General features: G+C 53.6%; 10 protein-coding genes across 10 annotated transcripts; 7 read left to right on the plus strand and 3 right to left on the minus strand.

Moving 5' to 3' along the window:
• Positions 1 to 2472: 2472 nt before the first annotated feature.
• On the plus strand, positions 2473 to 2817 carry Z520_00336 (uncharacterized protein; the record flags this gene model as incomplete). The annotated part of the gene is made up of 1 exon (XM_016770857.1): positions 2473 to 2817. One exon carries the CDS (start codon positions 2473 to 2475, stop codon positions 2815 to 2817), a length of 345 nt encoding a protein of 114 aa, XP_016637767.1.
• Positions 2818 to 3105: 288 nt separating this feature from the next.
• Positions 3106 to 3872, minus strand: Z520_00337 (uncharacterized protein; the record flags this gene model as incomplete). The annotated part of the gene is made up of 2 exons (XM_016770858.1): positions 3106 to 3640; positions 3781 to 3872. 2 exons carry the CDS (start codon positions 3870 to 3872, stop codon positions 3106 to 3108), a joined length of 627 nt encoding a protein of 208 aa, XP_016637768.1.
• A 397-nt stretch (positions 3873 to 4269) lies between these two features.
• On the plus strand, positions 4270 to 4911 carry Z520_00338 (uncharacterized protein; the record flags this gene model as incomplete). The annotated part of the gene is made up of 1 exon (XM_016770859.1): positions 4270 to 4911. One exon carries the CDS (start codon positions 4270 to 4272, stop codon positions 4909 to 4911), a length of 642 nt encoding a protein of 213 aa, XP_016637769.1.
• Positions 4912 to 6170: 1259 nt separating this feature from the next.
• Z520_00339 (uncharacterized protein) lies at positions 6171 to 6572 on the plus strand (the record flags this gene model as incomplete). The annotated part of the gene is made up of 1 exon (XM_016770860.1): positions 6171 to 6572. The coding sequence occupies one exon, from the start codon at positions 6171 to 6173 to the stop codon at positions 6570 to 6572; it is 402 nt and encodes a 133-aa protein (XP_016637770.1).
• A 606-nt stretch (positions 6573 to 7178) lies between these two features.
• Positions 7179 to 8296, minus strand: Z520_00340 (uncharacterized protein; the record flags this gene model as incomplete). Its single annotated transcript, XM_016770861.1, has 2 exons — positions 7179 to 8135; positions 8222 to 8296. The coding sequence occupies 2 exons, from the start codon at positions 8294 to 8296 to the stop codon at positions 7179 to 7181; spliced, it is 1032 nt and encodes a 343-aa protein (XP_016637771.1).
• A 1682-nt stretch (positions 8297 to 9978) lies between these two features.
• Positions 9979 to 10920, plus strand: Z520_00341 (uncharacterized protein; the record flags this gene model as incomplete). Its single annotated transcript, XM_016770862.1, has 1 exon — positions 9979 to 10920. The coding sequence occupies one exon, from the start codon at positions 9979 to 9981 to the stop codon at positions 10918 to 10920; it is 942 nt and encodes a 313-aa protein (XP_016637772.1).
• A 443-nt stretch (positions 10921 to 11363) lies between these two features.
• Z520_00342 (uncharacterized protein) lies at positions 11364 to 12458 on the plus strand (the record flags this gene model as incomplete). Its single annotated transcript, XM_016770863.1, has 4 exons — positions 11364 to 11426; positions 11620 to 12057; positions 12133 to 12215; positions 12272 to 12458. The coding sequence occupies 4 exons, from the start codon at positions 11364 to 11366 to the stop codon at positions 12456 to 12458; spliced, it is 771 nt and encodes a 256-aa protein (XP_016637773.1).
• Positions 12459 to 12548: 90 nt separating this feature from the next.
• Positions 12549 to 13548, minus strand: Z520_00343 (uncharacterized protein; the record flags this gene model as incomplete). Its single annotated transcript, XM_016770864.1, has 2 exons — positions 12549 to 13453; positions 13503 to 13548. The coding sequence occupies 2 exons, from the start codon at positions 13546 to 13548 to the stop codon at positions 12549 to 12551; spliced, it is 951 nt and encodes a 316-aa protein (XP_016637774.1).
• A 339-nt stretch (positions 13549 to 13887) lies between these two features.
• Positions 13888 to 14853, plus strand: Z520_00344 (40S ribosomal protein S0; the record flags this gene model as incomplete). Its single annotated transcript, XM_016770865.1, has 2 exons — positions 13888 to 14060; positions 14172 to 14853. 2 exons carry the CDS (start codon positions 13888 to 13890, stop codon positions 14851 to 14853), a joined length of 855 nt encoding a protein of 284 aa, XP_016637775.1.
• Positions 14854 to 17455: 2602 nt separating this feature from the next.
• Positions 17456 to 19252, plus strand: Z520_00345 (uncharacterized protein; the record flags this gene model as incomplete). The annotated part of the gene is made up of 1 exon (XM_016770866.1): positions 17456 to 19252. The coding sequence occupies one exon, from the start codon at positions 17456 to 17458 to the stop codon at positions 19250 to 19252; it is 1797 nt and encodes a 598-aa protein (XP_016637776.1).
• Positions 19253 to 19629: the final 377 nt, after the last annotated feature.

Here is a 19629-nt window from a genome sequence, read left to right on the forward strand (position 1 = left end):
TAGCTTCCATCACACTGTCTTTGAACCCCAGCACTCTTAGACGACCATGCAAGAGCCAAATTGACATGTCCATTTGCCTTCCTACCACAGCGGGAAAGCCACGACGAAGAACCACATTGGTCCAAGTCTTATTGCCGCTATATGGCACCATCCCCTCGTTGCCTGTCATTTAAAATATACTTGTCAATTATCGTGGTCAGCATATCTGCGGTTGGTTGGAGACAAGGTCAAGCCATAGCATATCGGGCTAGTTCCATTCCTGGTAGCTGAAAAGACAGGTGGTAAGGTGCTTCCGACCTAGAATCCAGTCATCATCAGTCTAGCGAAGGAAGTTCGCCAGCCAAACAGGTGGTAAAATGGGTGCCCTCCTGCTCGGATGTGTTTCCGGAGAGGCGGAGCACCAGACAACCTCTTTGCCAACTTGCTCGCTTGGTCTGGATGCTTGGGAATACGACGTGCACGCAAGGCAGACCCAGGGCGATTGGCACCAGACCAACACCCTCCGACAGGAACACCAGTCAGGCATCAAGCTGAAAGGCGGAGCCCAACCATCTGTTGAGCCACGAAGCAAAGCCTCGTCCAACTAGTGACTGGCACATGGCAAAAATGCCGCATACAAAAATCAGGCATGGGCTTGTCTGTGAAGGACGGGTGATTCCCCCTGAGGCCTGCATGCTATTCATCCAGTGAGCACAGACCCTCGTACGACGCGCTGCACTCCCCATGTTCGAGCAGAAACGAAGTCCACAAGATACTTTGCTCGCCAAAGGTCGAGGCTTTCGCCGGTGCATCAGCGGCCGAGTGTGCTGCACCGTGCTCTGTGGGTGTTGTCCTGTCCCCACCTTACAGTTGACAGGAATCATGGCCATGCAATCATCTCTCGAACAATCCTCGAGCAAAGATATAATGAGAAGTTGGACTACTACGCTAGAGAGGCAGGTATCACATGATAAACCTTCGTCCGGATCGCAGTCCTGTCCGTGAGTCGTAAGGTGGCTGAAGAAAGGTAAGATTGGGACCGTCTTGGATGTGGCCGCAGACGAAGCTCCAAGTAAGTGATACTCCCAGTCAGTGTATATGGGAAATACAGGTCGAGCCGCCACATTTACAAGGTATGTACTTCCCTTTGGCTGGAGGACGCAATGAAGGAAGATATGGAGAAAAGGAAGAATAAGTGACTCAGGGGTATTTGCACATGGCAGCCTCGAAGCATCTGTGTGTGACGACGTTGAATTCCAACTGGACACAAAATGGATGCTCAAACTTCACACGGACAGCAGGAACTTCAGAACTCAGGCAACATGGGCATAAGTGAGTTGTGCCATGATGGAACCTCGACCAACATACGCCAGGCCCGGATGAGAGCAATGTCAGCCTCGTTGGAAGAAGGCGAGTGATAATCTGGAGGTGGACTGCTCCCCGTCAGCCTTCTGGAGGCAGCCTCGTCGATCACTTGACTTCTTTTCTAGGCGTGTGACGATCGTGCGGCTTTATTTCTGTTTGATCGGCCTGTGGACAGTGGATCTGGGGAACCTCGCACAAGCTCACTACCAGGCATCAATGCTGCTAATGGGTCTCCGAAGGTGTATTACTTGAAATTATGTCGTCATGGAAGTCAGACGTGTTCTATTTCTCGCCTCAGCCTCAGCGCCATCAGGCCCTGTTCCGGCTGAGCTGAGTAAACGTCGCCAGTCAGCCACACCATCAGAAATCACCGACACCACCGACACCACCGACACCACGGATGATGTTGACGTGTCCTGAGTAACTATACGATCGACGCCACATCTGGTCCGTGCCACACGCGAACTGCGCCTCAAACTCTGTCGCAAGTACTGGCTTAACTGGGTCTAGCGGCGCCTTGTCTTTCGACTGAAAATGCTCCAAGTCATTGATTGATGCTGTGCACTTCCTTCCCACCGAGAATGATACTTTATTGTAAGTTACATTCGCATCGTCTTCTGCGTTCAGCTGTCCAGTCTGTCGAGGTTCTTTTTCGGTCATTGCTATGTGATCAAATATGCCTACAAGAGGAAGGAAGAGCAAGAATAACGGGGAACGAGGTTGCAGTGGCTGAGCCAAGTCACCCCCAAGAGTCCAAGACTCAACATTACGCGTCGCAATTCGCAACTCGCAACGGTTGCTTCCCGCGGCTCGCAGTCCACGAGAGGATACGGTGATTGAGAACTCCTCCCTATATGACTTCGTTTGCTTCGTGGTAAAGTAGTCGTGCTTGTCACTTGTGCATTGGCTGTCTCTGCAGACCTTTCGTTTCCCCAGTGGCCAGGTATATCACTGGTTCTCTTCCCCACCACTCACTGCATCACTACACAGCAAAGTCGTGTGGCGCCCGTGGAGTCCGCGTCTACGCACGACTCTCGTCTCTCTTGAGCTTGAGCAACAAGAAGAGAGGTCCGCCATTTCCGCGTGTCCAACCACCGAAATCAAAAAGGAGCCCCGAAATACAAAACCATGGCCGACAAATTTGAACCTCCTCAATACCCTCCGCCCGCGCAGAACCCGGGCCCCAACCACATCCAGACAGGCTTCCAGTCGCCTCCTCCCCCGATGGCCTACGACCCAAACTACCAGCAACAACAGTACGATGCCAGCCGCGGCGCGAACAATGGCTACTACGGTGGTGGCCCGCCGCCCCCGCAGGGCTATTATGGCGGGCCTGGATACGGGCCACCGCAGGGCTGGAATGGGGGACAGCCCGTCATGTATGAGAGAGATCGAGGTAGCGCAGGGCCTGGCATCTGTACCGGGATATTGGCCGGGTTGGCGTGTTGTTGCTGTTTGGAGGCGTTGTTTTAAGACCTGTTCTATCTTGTGGTAGACGGGAGGAAGCTGGGATATGGTTCTTGAATGGAACGGGGTATGATGATATCTCCGACTGTTATTTGAGGGCGTCGTTCATGGGGTGGCATTTGTTTCTGTGCTCGATTGGATCTTTGCATAGCGTTGCGGGTTGGAAGGAGCATACTATTGGCCTCGTCATAATATGCCGAAAGGTAGATTGCGATATATTCTTGACTTCATCAAATGGCCATCAAGTGCCAATTCGTCCTCATAGCTAAATTTACCAACTCAGTCTTGCCCATCTCACATCACAGAACAACTATTGGCCCGACTCAACCCACCACCTTCGGTCGTCGTCCTCGCTGCAGTGCGGGTAATGTCTTCAAGGACCTCCCACATTAACTCGCCTGTCAAGGCACTACACTCTGCATAGCGATCACAGTGCATCTCCTGGGCGGCGCGCAGCCCTTCCTGTGGCATGACACACTCGAAGGACCCGTCTTCGCGCCTCTGCTCGGTGCGCTCGTCCCGCTTCAGACCCAGCAGCATGACGGGCATGTCGTGTTCGACGTCATGGTAATGCAGAGACAGCTGCTTGCGCCAATAATGCTGGGCGTTGTGCAGCGACTCACGGGACGAGATGGAGAAGGCGATGATGGCGAAGGCCGGGACGGCGGGAAACGGGTCGATGAACAGCGGCGACGTCGAGGGATGGATGCGGAACAGGTACGGACGCCGAAATAAAGTGACGTCGAAGGTCACGGGCCCGACGGGGGCGAAGACTCGCCTTTTTGGCGAAGACTGATCGAGCTTGCCGTCGCGGATGTGTTCCAGCTGTCTGTGAGATACCACCCCACCACCACAATTTGAGCCTCAATATACCTCGTACTGTAACCGGACATGGAAGAGGCAAAAGCCCAGGCAGGGCCGTTCTGCGAGCGAAACTGACAGGCAACAAGAGAGGGAGGCGTCACTTACGACAGGAAGGTGGCTTTGCCTACGCCGGGGCTGCCGAGGAAGAGAATGTCAACTTCCGGGACGGGCGGTGCCTCGGGCGCTTGCGCTGTCATGGCTGACCTGTTTGCCGGCGGGCGTCCTCACTCATCTTGACGCCTTGTCCGGGGATTCATTTTACAAGTGCAGAGGATGGGTATCGATAGGAAGAGCATGGTGGGTGGAAAAGTTGATATCAGCCTGGGCCAAGAAGAGCTAAGGCCGGCGCCAGTTTTCGAGCTCGGCATGTGAGGGAGGAGGGATTTTGTCTGACACAACGTTCTTCCCCTATTTCCAACATTAAGCTAGGAATTTGTGCTTGTCAGACTGCTGTGGAGGGCGGCATGGTACGTCATTGCTCTAAAAGCGGCGTCTGCAACCATCGGACGCGTTTCTCATCTTTCTCGAAACGGTGCCGCCTGCGTCTCCAACCCGCCAGTATCATTTCCATCCATACGAGGTACCTTCCAGTTTATGCCAGTCACTCAGCCATCCCAGCTCAAGCCGGGCCAATTAGTTTCCATCGTCCTCAAAGCCGACCAAAGGACAGGACGACAAGTCCAGGGCACCGTCTCCCAACTGCTCACCCGCCACAATCACCCTCGCGGGATCAAGGTCAAACTGACCGACGGCCGTGTTGGGAGAGTCCAACAGATTCTCACGCAGTCACAGCCTCTTCCGAGTAGCAGAATGTCGTCGAATAACAACCCCTGGGCAAACGCCGAAAGCCAGGGAAATCCTTACGTCTCTCATGCCTCGGAACAGCAGAACCAAGGCAGCGCCGGCGCAGCACAGTCCTACTACCAGTCCTCCCATCCTTCGCAGAATCAGCCACAGCAGTATCAGCACCAGTCGTCCACGCCGGCGCAAGGGATCAATCGCTCCGACACCGAACAGCTGCTGGCGCAGCAGAGCGACCGGGCAGAGCAGGTCGAGCACATGCAGCAGTACGAAGCGAATGCTCGTCAGACAGAAGACGACAGGATTCAAGCGCAGCTCCAGAAGGAGTTTCCGAACATTGACAGCAGTCTGATAGCTGCCATCTACAACGAGAGGAAGGGGCAGGGCGATCTAGGCGAGGTCCGGGAGTTGTTGCAAGAGTTGAATACCACCTGATTGATGGGACATGATCACGGAGACTGGGCGCTCAAAGCATGCGGGCGTCCTCGTACATTCGTCCTTACAATCATTAGATCGAGAGATCATGGGAGGGACGACATTGTGGAATTGAGTTGTGCTGAGTGCTAGTGCTTGCTCTAGACAGCCTCAACCATCAGGTCTGCCTTCATTCACAGTTCTCTTGTTCCCTGCTAGAGACTCGGTAACTTACACAATCGAGACAATTCCGCTTCTTGCAAGACAGTTCCGGTTGAGTCTGACAAGGAAGAGCTCTCAAGCGCTACCAAGGCAGCACCTCGCCAGACTCTGCTGCCGTACCTCTGGGTAGGGTCGGCTGATGACTGTGGAAGAGTTTGTGCCATGGCTTCCACAAGTTTGGGTTGGACTGGATTTCAGTCTTTGCACCTTGAATATGCCAAGTCCACGCGTTTTGTACCATTGCAAACGACCCTGAAATCAAGCGTCTCTTCAGATCAGCACTGACTGCAGGGACAGGATGCTAGGCAACGTCCCCGAAGGTGAGTGAGTGACATATCGGGCCTGATATATCGGCCACGGTCAAGGCCGTCCTAGATCAGAGATAACCTGCACCGCCAGAGCGGCATCTTTATCAAGCCATCCAGGTTGTATTGTACCCTTGCCATTCAAGTCTCGGTTGCTTGACTCCTCCACCACGGCCCCGCGGCTGGTAAAGCCTCGTCAGAAATGATGTCAGTGACCGAAAGACTGTCTCCATTACGCGCAGTTTATCCTCTGAGACTGCTGGGGACTGTGTGTTCCCATCGGTCTGTCCCCAGATGATTCGGAGACCGACTGCTCTGACCCTGATCAACGTATCGCGCAGTTGCGAGGGGGTGCGTTGGACATATCGGCGATCTATTTCACGTGGGGAAGACATGATGACGTTGTCCGTGAGCCAATCGCATTCGGCCATTTCTGCGCAGCCTTGGACGGTTAACTACGCTATGCTTCAGACAAGGCGTGAGCCGGGCAATTAATGATCAACTAGGTAAGGTAGGCCTTGCTGCTCTTGCATTGGAAAGAAACATATAAACACAGACCGACGCCCATCTTTCGAACCCATGATATTCTGATTCTAGTCCACCAGAGGACAATACAGCCCTTCACCCACCCACTCACTCTCACAAAGAAAAGGCAGCAAAATCCACCCCTTTCCGCCGGTCCCAACCCCACAAAAATACCGATCAATATAATTACACTATATCACTCCGCCAAACACACAAGGTAGTGACAGGATGGCCCGCTCCTGCTCCCTCCTCAAACCCGAACCGCACCGCCTCCTCTGCCTCGGCGCTCACCACGACATGGCGCTGAAACTGCAGCAGAAGCTCGCGCCGCACTTCACCTACTGCGCGATCCTGACCAAGATCGAGCCCAAGAGGACGTACTCGCTCGACAACTTTTCCCTGCTGCTCGACGCCCTCTACCCGCCGCCCGAGGGCGTCATTGTCGGCGGCGGATTTAGTGACGAGGATGGCGAGCAGATGCGCAGGCTCGTCGAGGGCAGGGTGGACGAGAACGGCAACCCGATCAAGTTTGTCAAGGTCCCCAGTGGGACGTTGGAGGAGAAGGGGCCCGAGGGGCTTGTGGGCACGATTCGCGAGTTGTTGGCCGGGGCGTTTGGGGTGGTTTGGTAAATCTGGTTAACCATAGACCTTCTGGTGTTTCTGTACGAGGTTAGGTAGGTACCTAGGTATGTTTTGATGGGGGCAACTGGAGATGCGGAAATGAGCTCTTTTTCTCGCATGCAGGAATCGGCACACACTGGACGTGCCTCGCACAAAAATTTGAGAGGAGGAAAACCCAGGCACATTGCTTCATGGAAGGCCCTCGACGGTGGAGCGGGAGAGAGAGAGGCCAACACGCCGCGCAAAACAGGCTCTCGGTGGGGTGATGGGAAATGGAGTTTTTTTTTTGAATACCGGTGCTTCATTATCGGGTGTGCTTTTTTCTTTGCATTGGCTATGTACATCGCGCCGTAAGATCGCTGGAAACTGTACCATACTGCTTCATACTGCACATATTTGTACTGTATAGAAATGTCCCATCCTCAATCCAGCATGACTGAATCCATTTACTCACTCTTCTCTATCCCCCATATTCTGACTAACGTCTCCTGATTAATGCCTCTCCGCCTATTTATCTCTGACCAACGTCCCTAATCTATTCCTCTCTCCCCCTCTCTCTGACCAATGTCACTCATTAACTCCTCTCTCCCTCTCCCTCTGACCAACGTCCCTGATTCACGCCGCACCTCCGCGCACTGCCCACGGTCCCCCCTTGGCAGCCAGATCGACACCTCTCTTAGTCGCCTCGTCAAAGTCCTCCCTGGGCAGCCCCAAAATGTCGTTGTGCAGGCCGTACTTTGACTCGAAGTCTCCGTCGCCGTTGGGGAAGAAGACGCGGGCGTACAGCACCTTGACGAAACCCGCGCGGGAACCCGATTTCATCTCGTCCACGCCGGCCTTGTACCGCTCCTGGACGTCCTCGTGGTGCACGGTCCAGTCGTCCTCCTTGTCACCTGTGACGCGGAGTATTGAGGCCAGCATGTCGCGCTGGCTGACCCGGAACGACGAGATGTACATGACGTTGTTGCGGAACATGGACAGCGTGGGCGATTTGTCGGAAGGGTCCCGGGGCAGGATCGGCAGGCTGAGCAGCGCGGCGGCGGCGCGCCCGCACTGCAGCCACGTGGTGGTGTTGATCTTTGTGTTGCCGTCGTCGTACAGCGTCACGGTCTTGTTGGCGAAGTCGAACCCGTAGCACCCCGGCGACGCCGACAGCGAGTACTCGTACCAGAAGCTGCAGGTGAAGCTGATCCACGAACTCACCCCGAGCTCCTCGATGTGCCGCCGCCGGGCGTCCTTGGCGTCGCCGATCATGATGTCGTGCTGCAGCGCCTTGTTGCGCGGGTCGCTGCTGTACTCGTTGGGCAGGACCCACGGCACCCCCGCCTCTGCGGCAGCGTCGAGCAGCTTCGTCTCCGTCTCGGGCGGCGCCGTCACCGCCATCGTGATGATCAGCACGTCCTGGCCTCGCAGCGCGTCCACCAGCGTCGCCGGGTCGTCGTAGTTGACTTTCTTCACCGCCATGCCCTCGGGCACCGTGCTCTTCGAGTCCGCCCGTGTGATGGCTGTGAGGTGGTGCTTGCCTGTCTTTAGCAGTGCTCGGGCCATGTATTCGCCCACTTGACCTCCTGCCTGTAGTGACTTGTCGTCAGTCTCTATGATACAAGAGAGGAATTAATGGATGGGCTCGCTGGGGTTGCCCTGCTCTGCCCACTTACTCCGACAATGGCAATGTTTTCCACATGGTTCTTGAAACCCTGCGGCTGGTCCTTTGCGTACTGTTGCTGTGCCATGACGGGAAAGGTTGTGATGGTTCTTATTTCTCGAATCTTACTGACGGCTCAGTCAAGTGTTGGATTTGTTCAAACTCAAAGTGCTGTGCTTGTTCGTCCTTGTTGAATCCCAGAATTCAGTTTGCACATAGCTGCCAACGGCGTATATATACACAAAATCGTTCTTCCTCATCAACATTAAGTGACAGGGTCATCGAATATGGAAACCTCACCCCATGCCTCTTGTTCGGCCTGCGTCTCGGACGTTGGATCTCTATATCCGACACCCACTGCCAGACTGGGCAATGGACCGAAAACAGTAAGGGAAAACATGTGGCATATACTTTTTGATCCACACGGCACTTACCATCTCTCGTATGAAAACAAGGGACCGAATCGAGATGGCCGTGCCGTCATGAGCCCACACTTGAGGTATAGCGAAGTCGGCACGGACCAATGGGCCACGGCGTCACACCACAGGAGGGCATACGAGTTGTGGTTAGCCGAGATCTGGGGTGGCAAGGTCGGAATGTATCAGAGCCGACTTCTCGGCGAGTTTTGACTGTGTCCCGCTGCTTGGATGGACTGATGGGGAAAGAGATAATGAACAGATACACCTCGTACATATTCAGGGTTGTTATCTCCGGTAGGTGCAAATCAGAAGTAGATCTCGCTCGTATCGCTTTTAACTTCGGTCGCGCTGGTGGTGATTCGGGCGAGGATTCGCCTTTTAGATCCAAGCAGCCAGACCCCGTCACCCCTTTGCAAAGGAGGTTCAGCCTCGCCTCTCTCGCTTTGAGGGTCCATTCTCATGCTGATGCAGCCAGAGGCATCGGGGAAGCTGGTTGCTCGTGCGCCAGGAACCATGCTCAGTGCTTGAGGATTGCACGACAGGGACGACAGGGTGTCAGGCAATAACATGTTCGAAAACCAGGCGCCTGCCCTAATTGCTCGTTACAAATTTTCCGGCAAAGGGAATCTTAACTTGGGGTGGTTTATTGAATAACGGAACGCCAGAGCGTCAATGCGCGGATCTGTTACCATCCATTGCCAGGGGCGGCAGGGACGTCGCTTCGGCTCTTGCGCGGGACAGTTGCAGGTGAGAGAAGGAACGTGAAGCGATGACGTTAGGATCAACCGGCCCTGGGATCCTCATCGCTAGGGAGATTTGTAAGTGCGTGATGAAAGATGTGATACCAGCATCGAAGGGAGCGATAGAGAGAGTGATGCCTGCCATGCCCTCGGAGAAACGTAGTCCCGAGAGAACAATCCAATTACTCTTTTCTTCCATCTGCTTTGGCTCACAGTTCCATCAAACATCAAAGTAGAGAGTATAGATTCTGATGGTGGTCTAGTTGGTTTTGAATTGGGCACTGTTTCCCGCCGGGCCGGGCGAAATGTTCGTATTCTTGCTTCGGGACCATGTTTCCCGGCTCGCGGCGTATTAATACGAACTTTCACTGTCGTCAGGCCGGACACGTACGATAACAGCAGACCACCAGTCGCATCCTGTCCGTTGCGAATACGAACGGCACTTGGAGCGCAATCGAGTAAAATTTGGGCGGTCAGTGATCGGTCGCGGTCCACCTTCACAGAGCTTCGCTGCTGCCTAACTTCACGCTATGGACGGTCCAATGCATTGAAAACCCCAAGGGAATCAGGAACGTTTCGTCAATTGTCTCACATTTTCTAGTAACTCACTCATGGCATTCGACCTGAAAACAGCACATTCAAAGGATGGCACCAAGATTGCCTTCTACCAGATCGGCAAGGGCCCAGGGATCATCATTCTGCATGGCGCGATGCAGCACGGCCTTAGCCACGTGGACCTCGCCAAAGCACTGTCGGAGAGCTTCACCTGCTATCTCCCTGACCGGCGCGGACGGGGGAGGTCCGGCGTCACCGGCAAGGACTACTCGGTGCGAAAAGAAGTGGAAGACGTCGAAGCCATCCATCTCGTGACGGGCGCAAAGTTCATTTTCGGCGTCAGCTCAGGTGCACTTATCACACTGAGTGCGGCACTGGCAGCGCCCGCATCGCACATACAGCGGATTGCGGTGTTTGAACCGCCCTGGCGGCCCGAGTCCGATCGAGAGGGGATGAGTGCATGGGTTCAGAGATACCAGACCGAGATCGACCGCGGTGAGCTCGCAAAAGCCGCCGTCACTGCAATGCTCGGTGCGGAGATGGGTCCAGCCATCTTCCGGTCGAGATACTTCCCGCAAGGTCTTCTGGTGCTCCTTACGAAAGTGATGATGGCGTTCGAGAACAAGCCAAGCAGGGAGTCGACTAACGGCGAGTACGCGGAACCGTTGGTCAAGGACCTGATCCCCACCGTGCGCAACGACTTTGAAATTGCCATGTCGATGCTTGGAGAAGAAACCCTGCAAAAGCTGGCTTCGATTCAGACAGAGACACTCATCTTGGGTGGAAGTCGGAGCCAGGCATACTTGAAGAACTCGGTTCGCGAGCTCGAAAAGATCCTCCCCAACGCCGCGCGTGTCGAGTTTGAAGGTCTCGATCACGGCGGGACGTGCAATAAAGCACAACATGGCAGTCCGGAAGTATTCGCCGCAGAGCTCCGTCGATTCTTTTCTCAAGGCAATGGCAAACATGACGCGCAGGAGAACGCCACCCCTCCGTGAGCAGCCTCACATTTCGTGATTTGGCCTGGCGCGCATAGGAAGCGAGGCTCGGTAGAGGAAGGTTATGCTTCCCGCTTGTTGCACTTACATCTTGAGAAGTGGGATCCGGATGGCGCTCGCGGACCATTGTTCTGCCCGTGTACAGGAGAAGTTGGGGAGATAGCAAAGCAAATGGCCTCCGAGGAAGAAGAACCCTCGGGTTGGCACCCCCTCACTATGTACCATAGCCTTTCTCCGCAAAGTTGAAGAATGCGGGTGAAACGGGGGAGCCGAAAAGGTGGAGTAAAGTAGCACAAGTTATGAAGGAGCCAGTGGCTTTGCTCAAGCTGGGACACGGGGACTCAATCGATACCAGTTGCTGCAAGGTAGATTCATCTGCTAGAAGTAAGGCATTATCGTCCTCATCCTCGTCCAGAGTACCAAAGCGAATATACTGTGGAATAATGGGCCGACTTGACGGCAAGAGTATAGTAGTGACGGGCGCGGGAGGTGGGTTTGGGCGAGGTGTAAGTAAAACACGATCTATTTGGCTGGGAAATAGGCGGTGGTGTACTCTTCGGTCCTTGACAGCTCAAGAATCACGTATAGCATCCGGCGAAGCTGGTTGAGAGACTTCCATCCACAAGTCTGTGATTCGGAGAGTGGGAACCGTTGACACCACGAGGACAATTCAGCTTCTAACACACAATTTCCTTCCAGATCGTCCAGAAGCTCACAGCCGAAGGAGCCTCCGTCCTGGCTGTTGACATCAACAGCGCCGAAAACGACAAAACAGTCGCGTTGTGCTCTCCGAACCCCGGAAAAGTCCACGCCTTTACAGGCGATATAACACTCGAATCCTCGTGGCGCTCCATCCTCTCAACAGCCCTCGAGAAAAACTCGAATCGCCTCGACGTGGTCGTCAACTGTGCCGGCGTGGTGAATCTCGCAGCACCATCGCATGAAATGGCCGAGGAAGAGTTCGAAAGACTGTTTCGTGTGAATGTAAAACCGTTGTATTTGAGCACCAAGGTGATTGTGCCGTGGTGGAAGGAGAACAAGATCCCAGGATCATTTATCAATCTGAGCAGCATCAGTGACCCCCGACCGAGGCCGAATTTGGTGTGGTATGCTTCGAGTAAAGGAGCTGTTACAGTTGTGAGTGCAGAGATTTATCCACTGCAGAAAGCCAGCCATAGACAGTCCTTGTCAGAGCTGACCAAAATCCCACAGGCCACGAAAGGTCTTGCGGCAGAATATGCCGTCGATCAGATCAGGTATAACTGCATTCGACCAGCGGTTGGAGAAACGGCCATGTGAGTTGTCTGTAATCCTTCGTTTTGTGATCTGCTTCTGATTTCTTACCTGGCAGGCTTGCTCGAGCAATTGGTGGGCAAGACACGCCAGAAGGACGTAAAAAGATCGTGAGCACGATCCCCCTCGGTCGTGTGTGTCAGCCATCCGATATTGCAAACATGGTGTGCTTTCTAGCATCAGACGAAGCGAGTTATATCACAGGGGCGGCATTCGATGTTGACGGCGGCAGAGGTGTGAGTTGAACAGGTCCCGTTGGATACAAAGCTGTAGGATCGATAGTATATAAATAAGTTTAGTACATGATCGTACAGTTGTCCTTTCGAACCAATACTTTACAAGCTGATCTCTCCTTTCCACATGGCGTCGTTGAGCCCAAGTTTCTCCACAACATTCTGCCATCTTGGCCCGCCTCGGTCTTGCCTTCTTAGGTAGGCCATCAACTTTTGTCTCTTGTGCACCATCATTCTCAATCGCCTCTTGTTGCTTTTGTCCTTCTTGTGCAGGTTGTTCGCAAGAACATTTATTTTTGCCGTCAGAATCGCAATTTGAACTTCAGGAGATCCAGTGTCTGCGCCGATCCGCTTCGGAACAGCGATGGCACTGGTGTCGGTGTCTTCAACTTCCTTGCGAGTGTTTTGCTTGCTCTGAAGCCCTGGCGCAAGAACTCCTTCGGTGTTATGGCGGCCAAACTCTTCGATGCATCGTTGAATGTTGATGCGTGTGCGATCTTTGCTGCTAGCGTTCTCTAGCGAGGCAATAGCCAGCAGAGCCTTCGAGGCATTTCCGTGGGAAGCGGCATGTTCCTTAATTTTTTCAGCAAGCCTTGCTTCGGCCCCAACGATAGGGCTGGTTTCTGGAAGAGGCTCAGTAAGCCATTTGGAGTATTCTAGAGACTTTTGCACATCCTCTGGTTTGAGGAAATAGTTCAGATAGGACTCTTTGATTGTAGAGATAGGAGCATTTGCCTGCAGGGAATTGACAAACGGAGTCGGTCGTGATCGGACGGGGTCACCGAGGGCGAGTTCGCGTTCTGCTTGCAACACTTTTTGTCGTGCTAAATTTGCTGATTTGCGCTGCCGGGCCTGTGCCAGCCGATATGGGTCGACATGCTTCCTGACTTTTCGTTTTCTTGTCCGCTTCGCTTCTAGAGGAGCTGTGGTGGAGAAGAGGCAAGTAGAGCACTTTGTGAGTGCTTGATTCCGTGTGGTTGCGGGCAAGCTCTGAAGGAGACTGGTCACTGCAAGGTTGGTTAGCACAGGAGTCGAAGAAGAGTCGGACTGTCTCACGATTGAAGATGCTGCTTGCGGCAGTAGCAGAAAGTCGCGGCGGCATTGTTCGAGCGGTTGAAACTGATGAAACTTCAACGCAGACTGGTGTCTACACGCTCTTGTGCAGGGCACAAGATCTTTCCCCGAGTCTCGATTGAGATTGAGGATCTACCCGCTCAAAAGTATTTCCGACCCGAGAAAAGACCCCGTTCCGCAAATAGGAAGTTGACCCGAAAAGAAATCTTGGCATGGATTAGCTAAACGCACATTACTAGTATTGCTCAATCTTTTCCCTGTGAACTTGAGCCTCGTTGCTGGCCTCATCGATCAACCCTCTCATTCTTACTTCCTTGTTTCTCAAACACTCGCCCTCTTTGACTGATCAAACAACTCAGTCGCAATCATGGCGAGCCCAGCAAATCTCCCTCCCATCTTCAACCCCACCTCTCAGGACATTGAAATGCTCCTTGCGGCACAATGTCACTTGGGATCCAAGAACCTCCAGGTTCACATGGAACCCTACCTGTGGAAGACTCGTCCCGATGGAATCAATGTCATCAACATCTCTAAGACCTGGTATGAAATACAAATACTCTGCTACCTTCCTAATGTTCTCGCAAACGCTGCGAATCTGGTGGTGCCAAGTCGCGCTCACCCGGACATCAATTGACTCGGAGCTTCTTATAGGGAGAAAATCGTCTTCGCAGCCCGCATCATCGCAGCCGTCGACAACCCAGCCGACATCTGTGTTATCTCTGCCCGTCCCTATGGCCAACGTGCGGTCCTGAAGTTCGCCGCCCACACCGGGGCCGTCGCCATCGCCGGTCGTTTCACCCCTGGTAACTTCACCAACTACATCACCCGCTCGTTCAAGGAGCCGCGCTTGATCATCGTGACCGACCCGCGCACGGATGCCCAGGCCATCAAGGAAGCCTCCTATGTCAACATCCCCGTCATCGCCCTCTGTGACACCGATTCCCCCACCGAATTCGTCGACGTCGCTATCCCCACCAACAACAAGGGCCGTCACGCCATCGGCTTGATCTGGTGGATGTTGGCTCGTGAGGTGCTCCGCCTCCGCGGCACCCTGGCCAACCGTGAAGTCGAGTGGGATGTCGTGGTGGATCTGTACTTCTACCGTGATCCTGAGGCTGAGGAGCAGAAGGAGGAGGAGAAAGTGCCGGGTGCGGACGAGGCTGGTCCCGGTGCTGTCGAGCGCGGCTTCACAGACAATGCGGACTGGACTGGCGAGCCTGGCACTGCGCCTGGTATCGAGGGTGCTCCTCAGGCCGATGCCAACTGGAACGAGCCCGGCACTGGTACTGCTGATTGGGCCCAAGAGGCGACTGCTGGCGCCGCCGGGTGGTAAAGCCCGTGTCGAGCAAACGGGACCCCGGGAAAGCTGGCTTGCCAGCAATTTCCGTCAGCAGCTCCACCGAAAGATCACCAACGGCGCGTCTCATCCAACACAAAGTTGTCCAAAAGTCAAACACACACACAGACCTACTCTTGAATCCATGCTTTCCGAACAACCACACAACACCCCGAAAACCGCACCACTCGCTGGCAAGGCCGAAAGTCACTGGCACTCACGAGGGAAAGATACTCGACCCTGGGGATCACTCGTTCTTCCTCGGTGTGGAGGGAAAGCCCTGTGCTGGAGATGAAGGGATGTACTTGATCGTTGCCCAGCCTTGTTTGCCGAGATGGATGTGGCTATGCGAATATGAAGACGGCCCCGGAGCATTATTACGAGGCCCTTTTCGGATAAAATCGCTCAATTCAATCAAAGTTGAGAAGAAAAAGATCGATGCTCATTGTCCGTCAACAGACTCACTTAGATGCACATTGGTGTTTTTCATCTTTTCCCTTTTGTTTCGTGGTTTCGTTTTCTGACTCTCGCTATCCCCAATCCATGATGTCTCATTGCCCGATGTGTCTGTTTCCTAACCCATGTCCCCCACCCGAACAAAAGAAGTGGTCTAACATCGAAATGCCACAGTTGTAAGCACTGCCCGTTCTCCACAAATGAAACCCAATTTCTCGTAAATGGCACCAATAGTTTCCCCAAGTCTAAAAAGTTGCTGCCACAGCAAACACCAGATTAATCACACTCATCACATTGCCATCCACCTGGCCCCCCAAACACCAGCTGTTGGCTCTTCCATCGTCCGAGCCACTGTTCCCCGTTAGAGACAGCGATGAGCGTAATTCGAGTTGGATGGTCTTGCCGCACGGATTTGGCTGGATGCTGTAAGCCACTCAGACACTTCGGGAAGAATTGTGGTCGACGAAAGAGTTCCGAGCGGACTTTTCTATTTGCAACGCTTCTCACCATTGGACCTGCATTGCTTTCGAGTGCAGACTGGTGCCTTGGGTTTCCCTCGTTTCCCTCGGCCCAAGCGTCGTCCGCAAAGACAACGCCCTTTCGAACAGAGGCTACAGACGCAATTTGCACCATGTATTTGAGGTGGCTCTCGTGCCGGGGCCTGGAACTTCCGGGTGTTCTTGTGCATGCTGCGGGGCATGGTCACAGGCGGTTGAGAAATGATTCGGTATCCAAGTGATGAGGTTTGAGAAACGAAAGTCCAGAGTAGAGTAAGTGTCGTTTGTTGAAGAGAGATGGAAACCCAAGAACTCCTCCTTGGACGGTTTAAATAGTGGAAGACTTACCCGGGTCGACCACTGCCTCCATTTCCTTGAGAGAGCAGTTAGTGAAGCAGTCGTATCTGAAGCATCTGGAAGCCCTTCATATCCATCTTGAGGACCATGACTGCGTTGAAGAGTACAAGGGCTCAGAAGGTGTGCTTTTTGAACGATATCCTGCCTTCCTGAGTCGGACGGATGCTTCCAAAGACAGAGTGGAGAGAAATTCCACTGCCGACAGGTTAGTCTCATGTTTGAGGAAGTGGACAATCGATTCTTTGTGTCCAAGTGTCTCAAGTCGGCGGTGTCCCGCGCCGAGGTCTGGTCAAGATGGGCATTGTGGGCGGCTCGCGATCGAGGCCTGCCGTGAATCTGGGATCTGATAACGCATTTCTCAAATGGAGTAGCTGCCTGACCAGAAGGCAGATACTGACTAGGCTTGCGAATCCAGACTGTTGTTGCAGCTTCGTGAGAAATATCACAAGCTTATTGAACGCGTTGTGGTGTAGCCTTGTGGGTGCGGTTGCGCATCCTTCTGAAACTATGGCATTGTTGAGTAGGCAAGATTGGGTCTTGTTAGCTTGGAAGTGCTATTGCAGAGCCACTTAACATCCAGAGAGCATGGATTTCTCCAAGGTGTGACACCTCAAGCGACAACAAGTGAAGGGTGAAGAAGGCTGGGATCAACCTGAGACAAGCGAAAGCTTTCCGAGCGCAGCCTTGCCAAGACACATGTCACGTGCAATATTGGTTCGGCCTCGCCCTTTCCACACCTTGATCATGATTTGTGATTTATATTCCTACCTAGGTATGTACTTGTGACGGGCACAAGCTCATCAGACTTCAAACCCATTTACGGCTTTTTAGTACTGTGAACCTATCAATGCGGATCTCGTCTGGTTCCCACTGTCAGGCTGAGGCCGACGATGTACCTCGTAGTTTTCGGCTAAAGGCAATGACTAGCTCTGGGCGAGGCGTCCATGGCGTCTCTGGCGTCTCAGCCTGATGGCCGCCATTGGGCATTCAATTTAGGGGCCGAAAATGTCCTGAGAAGTACGACCGCCTGCCTTCAGAGCGAGTCTGGCGTCAGCCGCATGAGGATCTCTCTTCTCTTTCTTTTCCTCTCTCTTCTCTGGTGATCCTCAATCTTCAATATCCTCTTTCAAGATGTCTTTTCACAGCAATTCGCCTGAATGATGGATTTCACAATCATCTCTCGAGTTCCGAGGTTACTTTCCGGCTCTTCGTCGCGTAATGGGCACGCGACGCTCCGTTCCTGAGGATCCTTCCAGGCACGTTGTCCGGACTATACGAGAAGATCCACCATGTCTGGTGCCAGCACACCGTCATGGGCTCCTTGGAAGGTTCTCCTCAAGTGGCAACCTTTCCACATCGACGCTCTTGGTCTTGTAACACTCTTGGGAGCCGAAGAGGTCAATGCAGCATTCGGCCGCCTCGTCAGTAGTAAATACCTCGAGTACATGCCGTTACTGGGTGCGTATGTCATTTCTGGAAACCGATTCACTGAGAAAGCCGCTGGATTCAACCTCTACAACATATCACGAGGCATCCATACAACCGACCTCGGCGGCTGGTTGACGAGATGGATGCTCTCCCAGGAATTCGAGCATACCAGCAACTTTGTCAAATGGACAGTGACGGAACCACAGTCCCGAAAGAACCAGATATCCTTCTCCCTAGCCATAAGCTTCACTTTTAATGGCTTCCTTGTTGCTGGCACTATTCTTTCCAAGGACTGGTATGGCTTTGCTAATGCAATGGCTATGATCGTGTCCATCATCGTTCGTGCCTATGTCATCGGTCAGCAACGGGATGGGCTCGATGTCATGGTGGATAAGGCTGTCAAGGAATATGAAGACGAGAAGACGCCCGACCTGAGGAACAGAGCACCGGCTGCAATACCTAAGGAACCCCAATCCGATGGAAGCAATTGTTCAAGCCCTCCGAACGGAGAGAAGCAAGCGACCCAGAATGATAAAAAGACGGATGCCTGGACCGGAACAGACACCAAAGTCCTCATCATCCAATCTGATTCGAAAGCGGTTACCTTTTGGATGCCCAATGAGTTGCTGAAACCTACATCGGTTTTTATTGCAGGGCCTGTGATCTTGAACCCCATAACATATTTCATCATGCGTTCCGTCGGTTGGCTGGCCTTTGCAGTGCACATTGTCGCCATCGGCATGGCCGACTTGGCGAGTCAAATGTACACCGTCGTACTAATGGTGCTGCCGACCATCTTGTTGATATTCAAGTTTGGATGTGACGACTCGGAGTGGAACTTTAAAGGTTGGGTAAGAAGGAAGATCCGCGGCGAGAATGCAAATGGCAAGCCTGATCAACAGCAAGACGCCGAGAAAAGCGTGAAGCCCACGGATTTCCGCCTGGTGCGACGCTGCTGGATCGGGTCCCGGCTCAGGGCAGACATCTACGAGTGGCCCGAGTCGTACGAGTTTCACGAGGAAGGCGAGGGCAGTAACAAGCGGTGGGTGAGCGGAGTACGAAAGGAAGGACAGAAATGCTCCAAGAAAGGACAGGATCTGTACGCCTGGCTCGCGCTCACCTACGACGAGGAAGAGAGCATGGACAAATGGGATCTGTTCCCGCACGACCGCGACGGCAACATCACGTGGTGGCAGGCGTACAAGCTCAAGAAGGGCACGCTGAAGGGCGACAAGCGCAACAGCATGGGACCGCAGCAACCCCTTGATAGTCCGCCAGAAGATCAGCAAACCAGACTGTTCCAAATGCCCCGCAGGACAGCCACGGACAGGATTCTCGGCGGCGGCGCTCTGAGAGGCAGCTCCGCGTTCCCGGCCTTGAGGGACCACGAGTCGCGGAGTCGGCAAAAGACAGAGCAAGGACCCGATGCCAGCGAGGCCCCGACGAGACGTCCTCAAGTCACCAACCAGCCTCCCAGCACACCGCCAGCAGGTCTCGACGCTGCCGCTGGTGCTGCCACCGGCGCCGCCTCTTCGACCTCCCTCGACGCCCCTGCTTCTTCTGGTGCTCTGGCCCAGTCGCGAACCACAACTGGCTCTCCACACGACGAGAACCATTCCGAGACACCCCATTTGTCCCACGATCATTCCACCGAGTGACAATCTCAATGGCTTTCCTGCTTCTTTCTGGCAAGCAATTTAGCGCAGTTCTAATCTGGTCGCAATGTTACCGGCGGGTTATTTAGCGAAAAAGCGAATGTTGATCCAATTATGATGATGATGGATAGATATATACATAAATGACATGGCAGACATGGATATTGGACGGGAAAGGTTCTCGGCAAGCCGGACGAATCTAAAGCATACATATACAGACTATACAGACTTGTCTCGGTGTCAAAGGATACTCCTATTCCATAGGAGCCAGATTGCCCTGAACAATTTGATATCTTTTGGAGAAAGCTTCTCGTGTATCTCACTGCAATCGAGCACCCCAGGACTGGAGTTCTACAGTCTAGGGACGCAACGTGTTCTCG

The sequence above is a fragment of the Fonsecaea multimorphosa genome (genome assembly GCF_000836435.1).
Source record: "Fonsecaea multimorphosa CBS 102226 unplaced genomic scaffold supercont1.1, whole genome shotgun sequence".
Classification (NCBI taxonomy): Eukaryota; Fungi; Ascomycota; class Eurotiomycetes; order Chaetothyriales; family Herpotrichiellaceae; genus Fonsecaea; species Fonsecaea multimorphosa.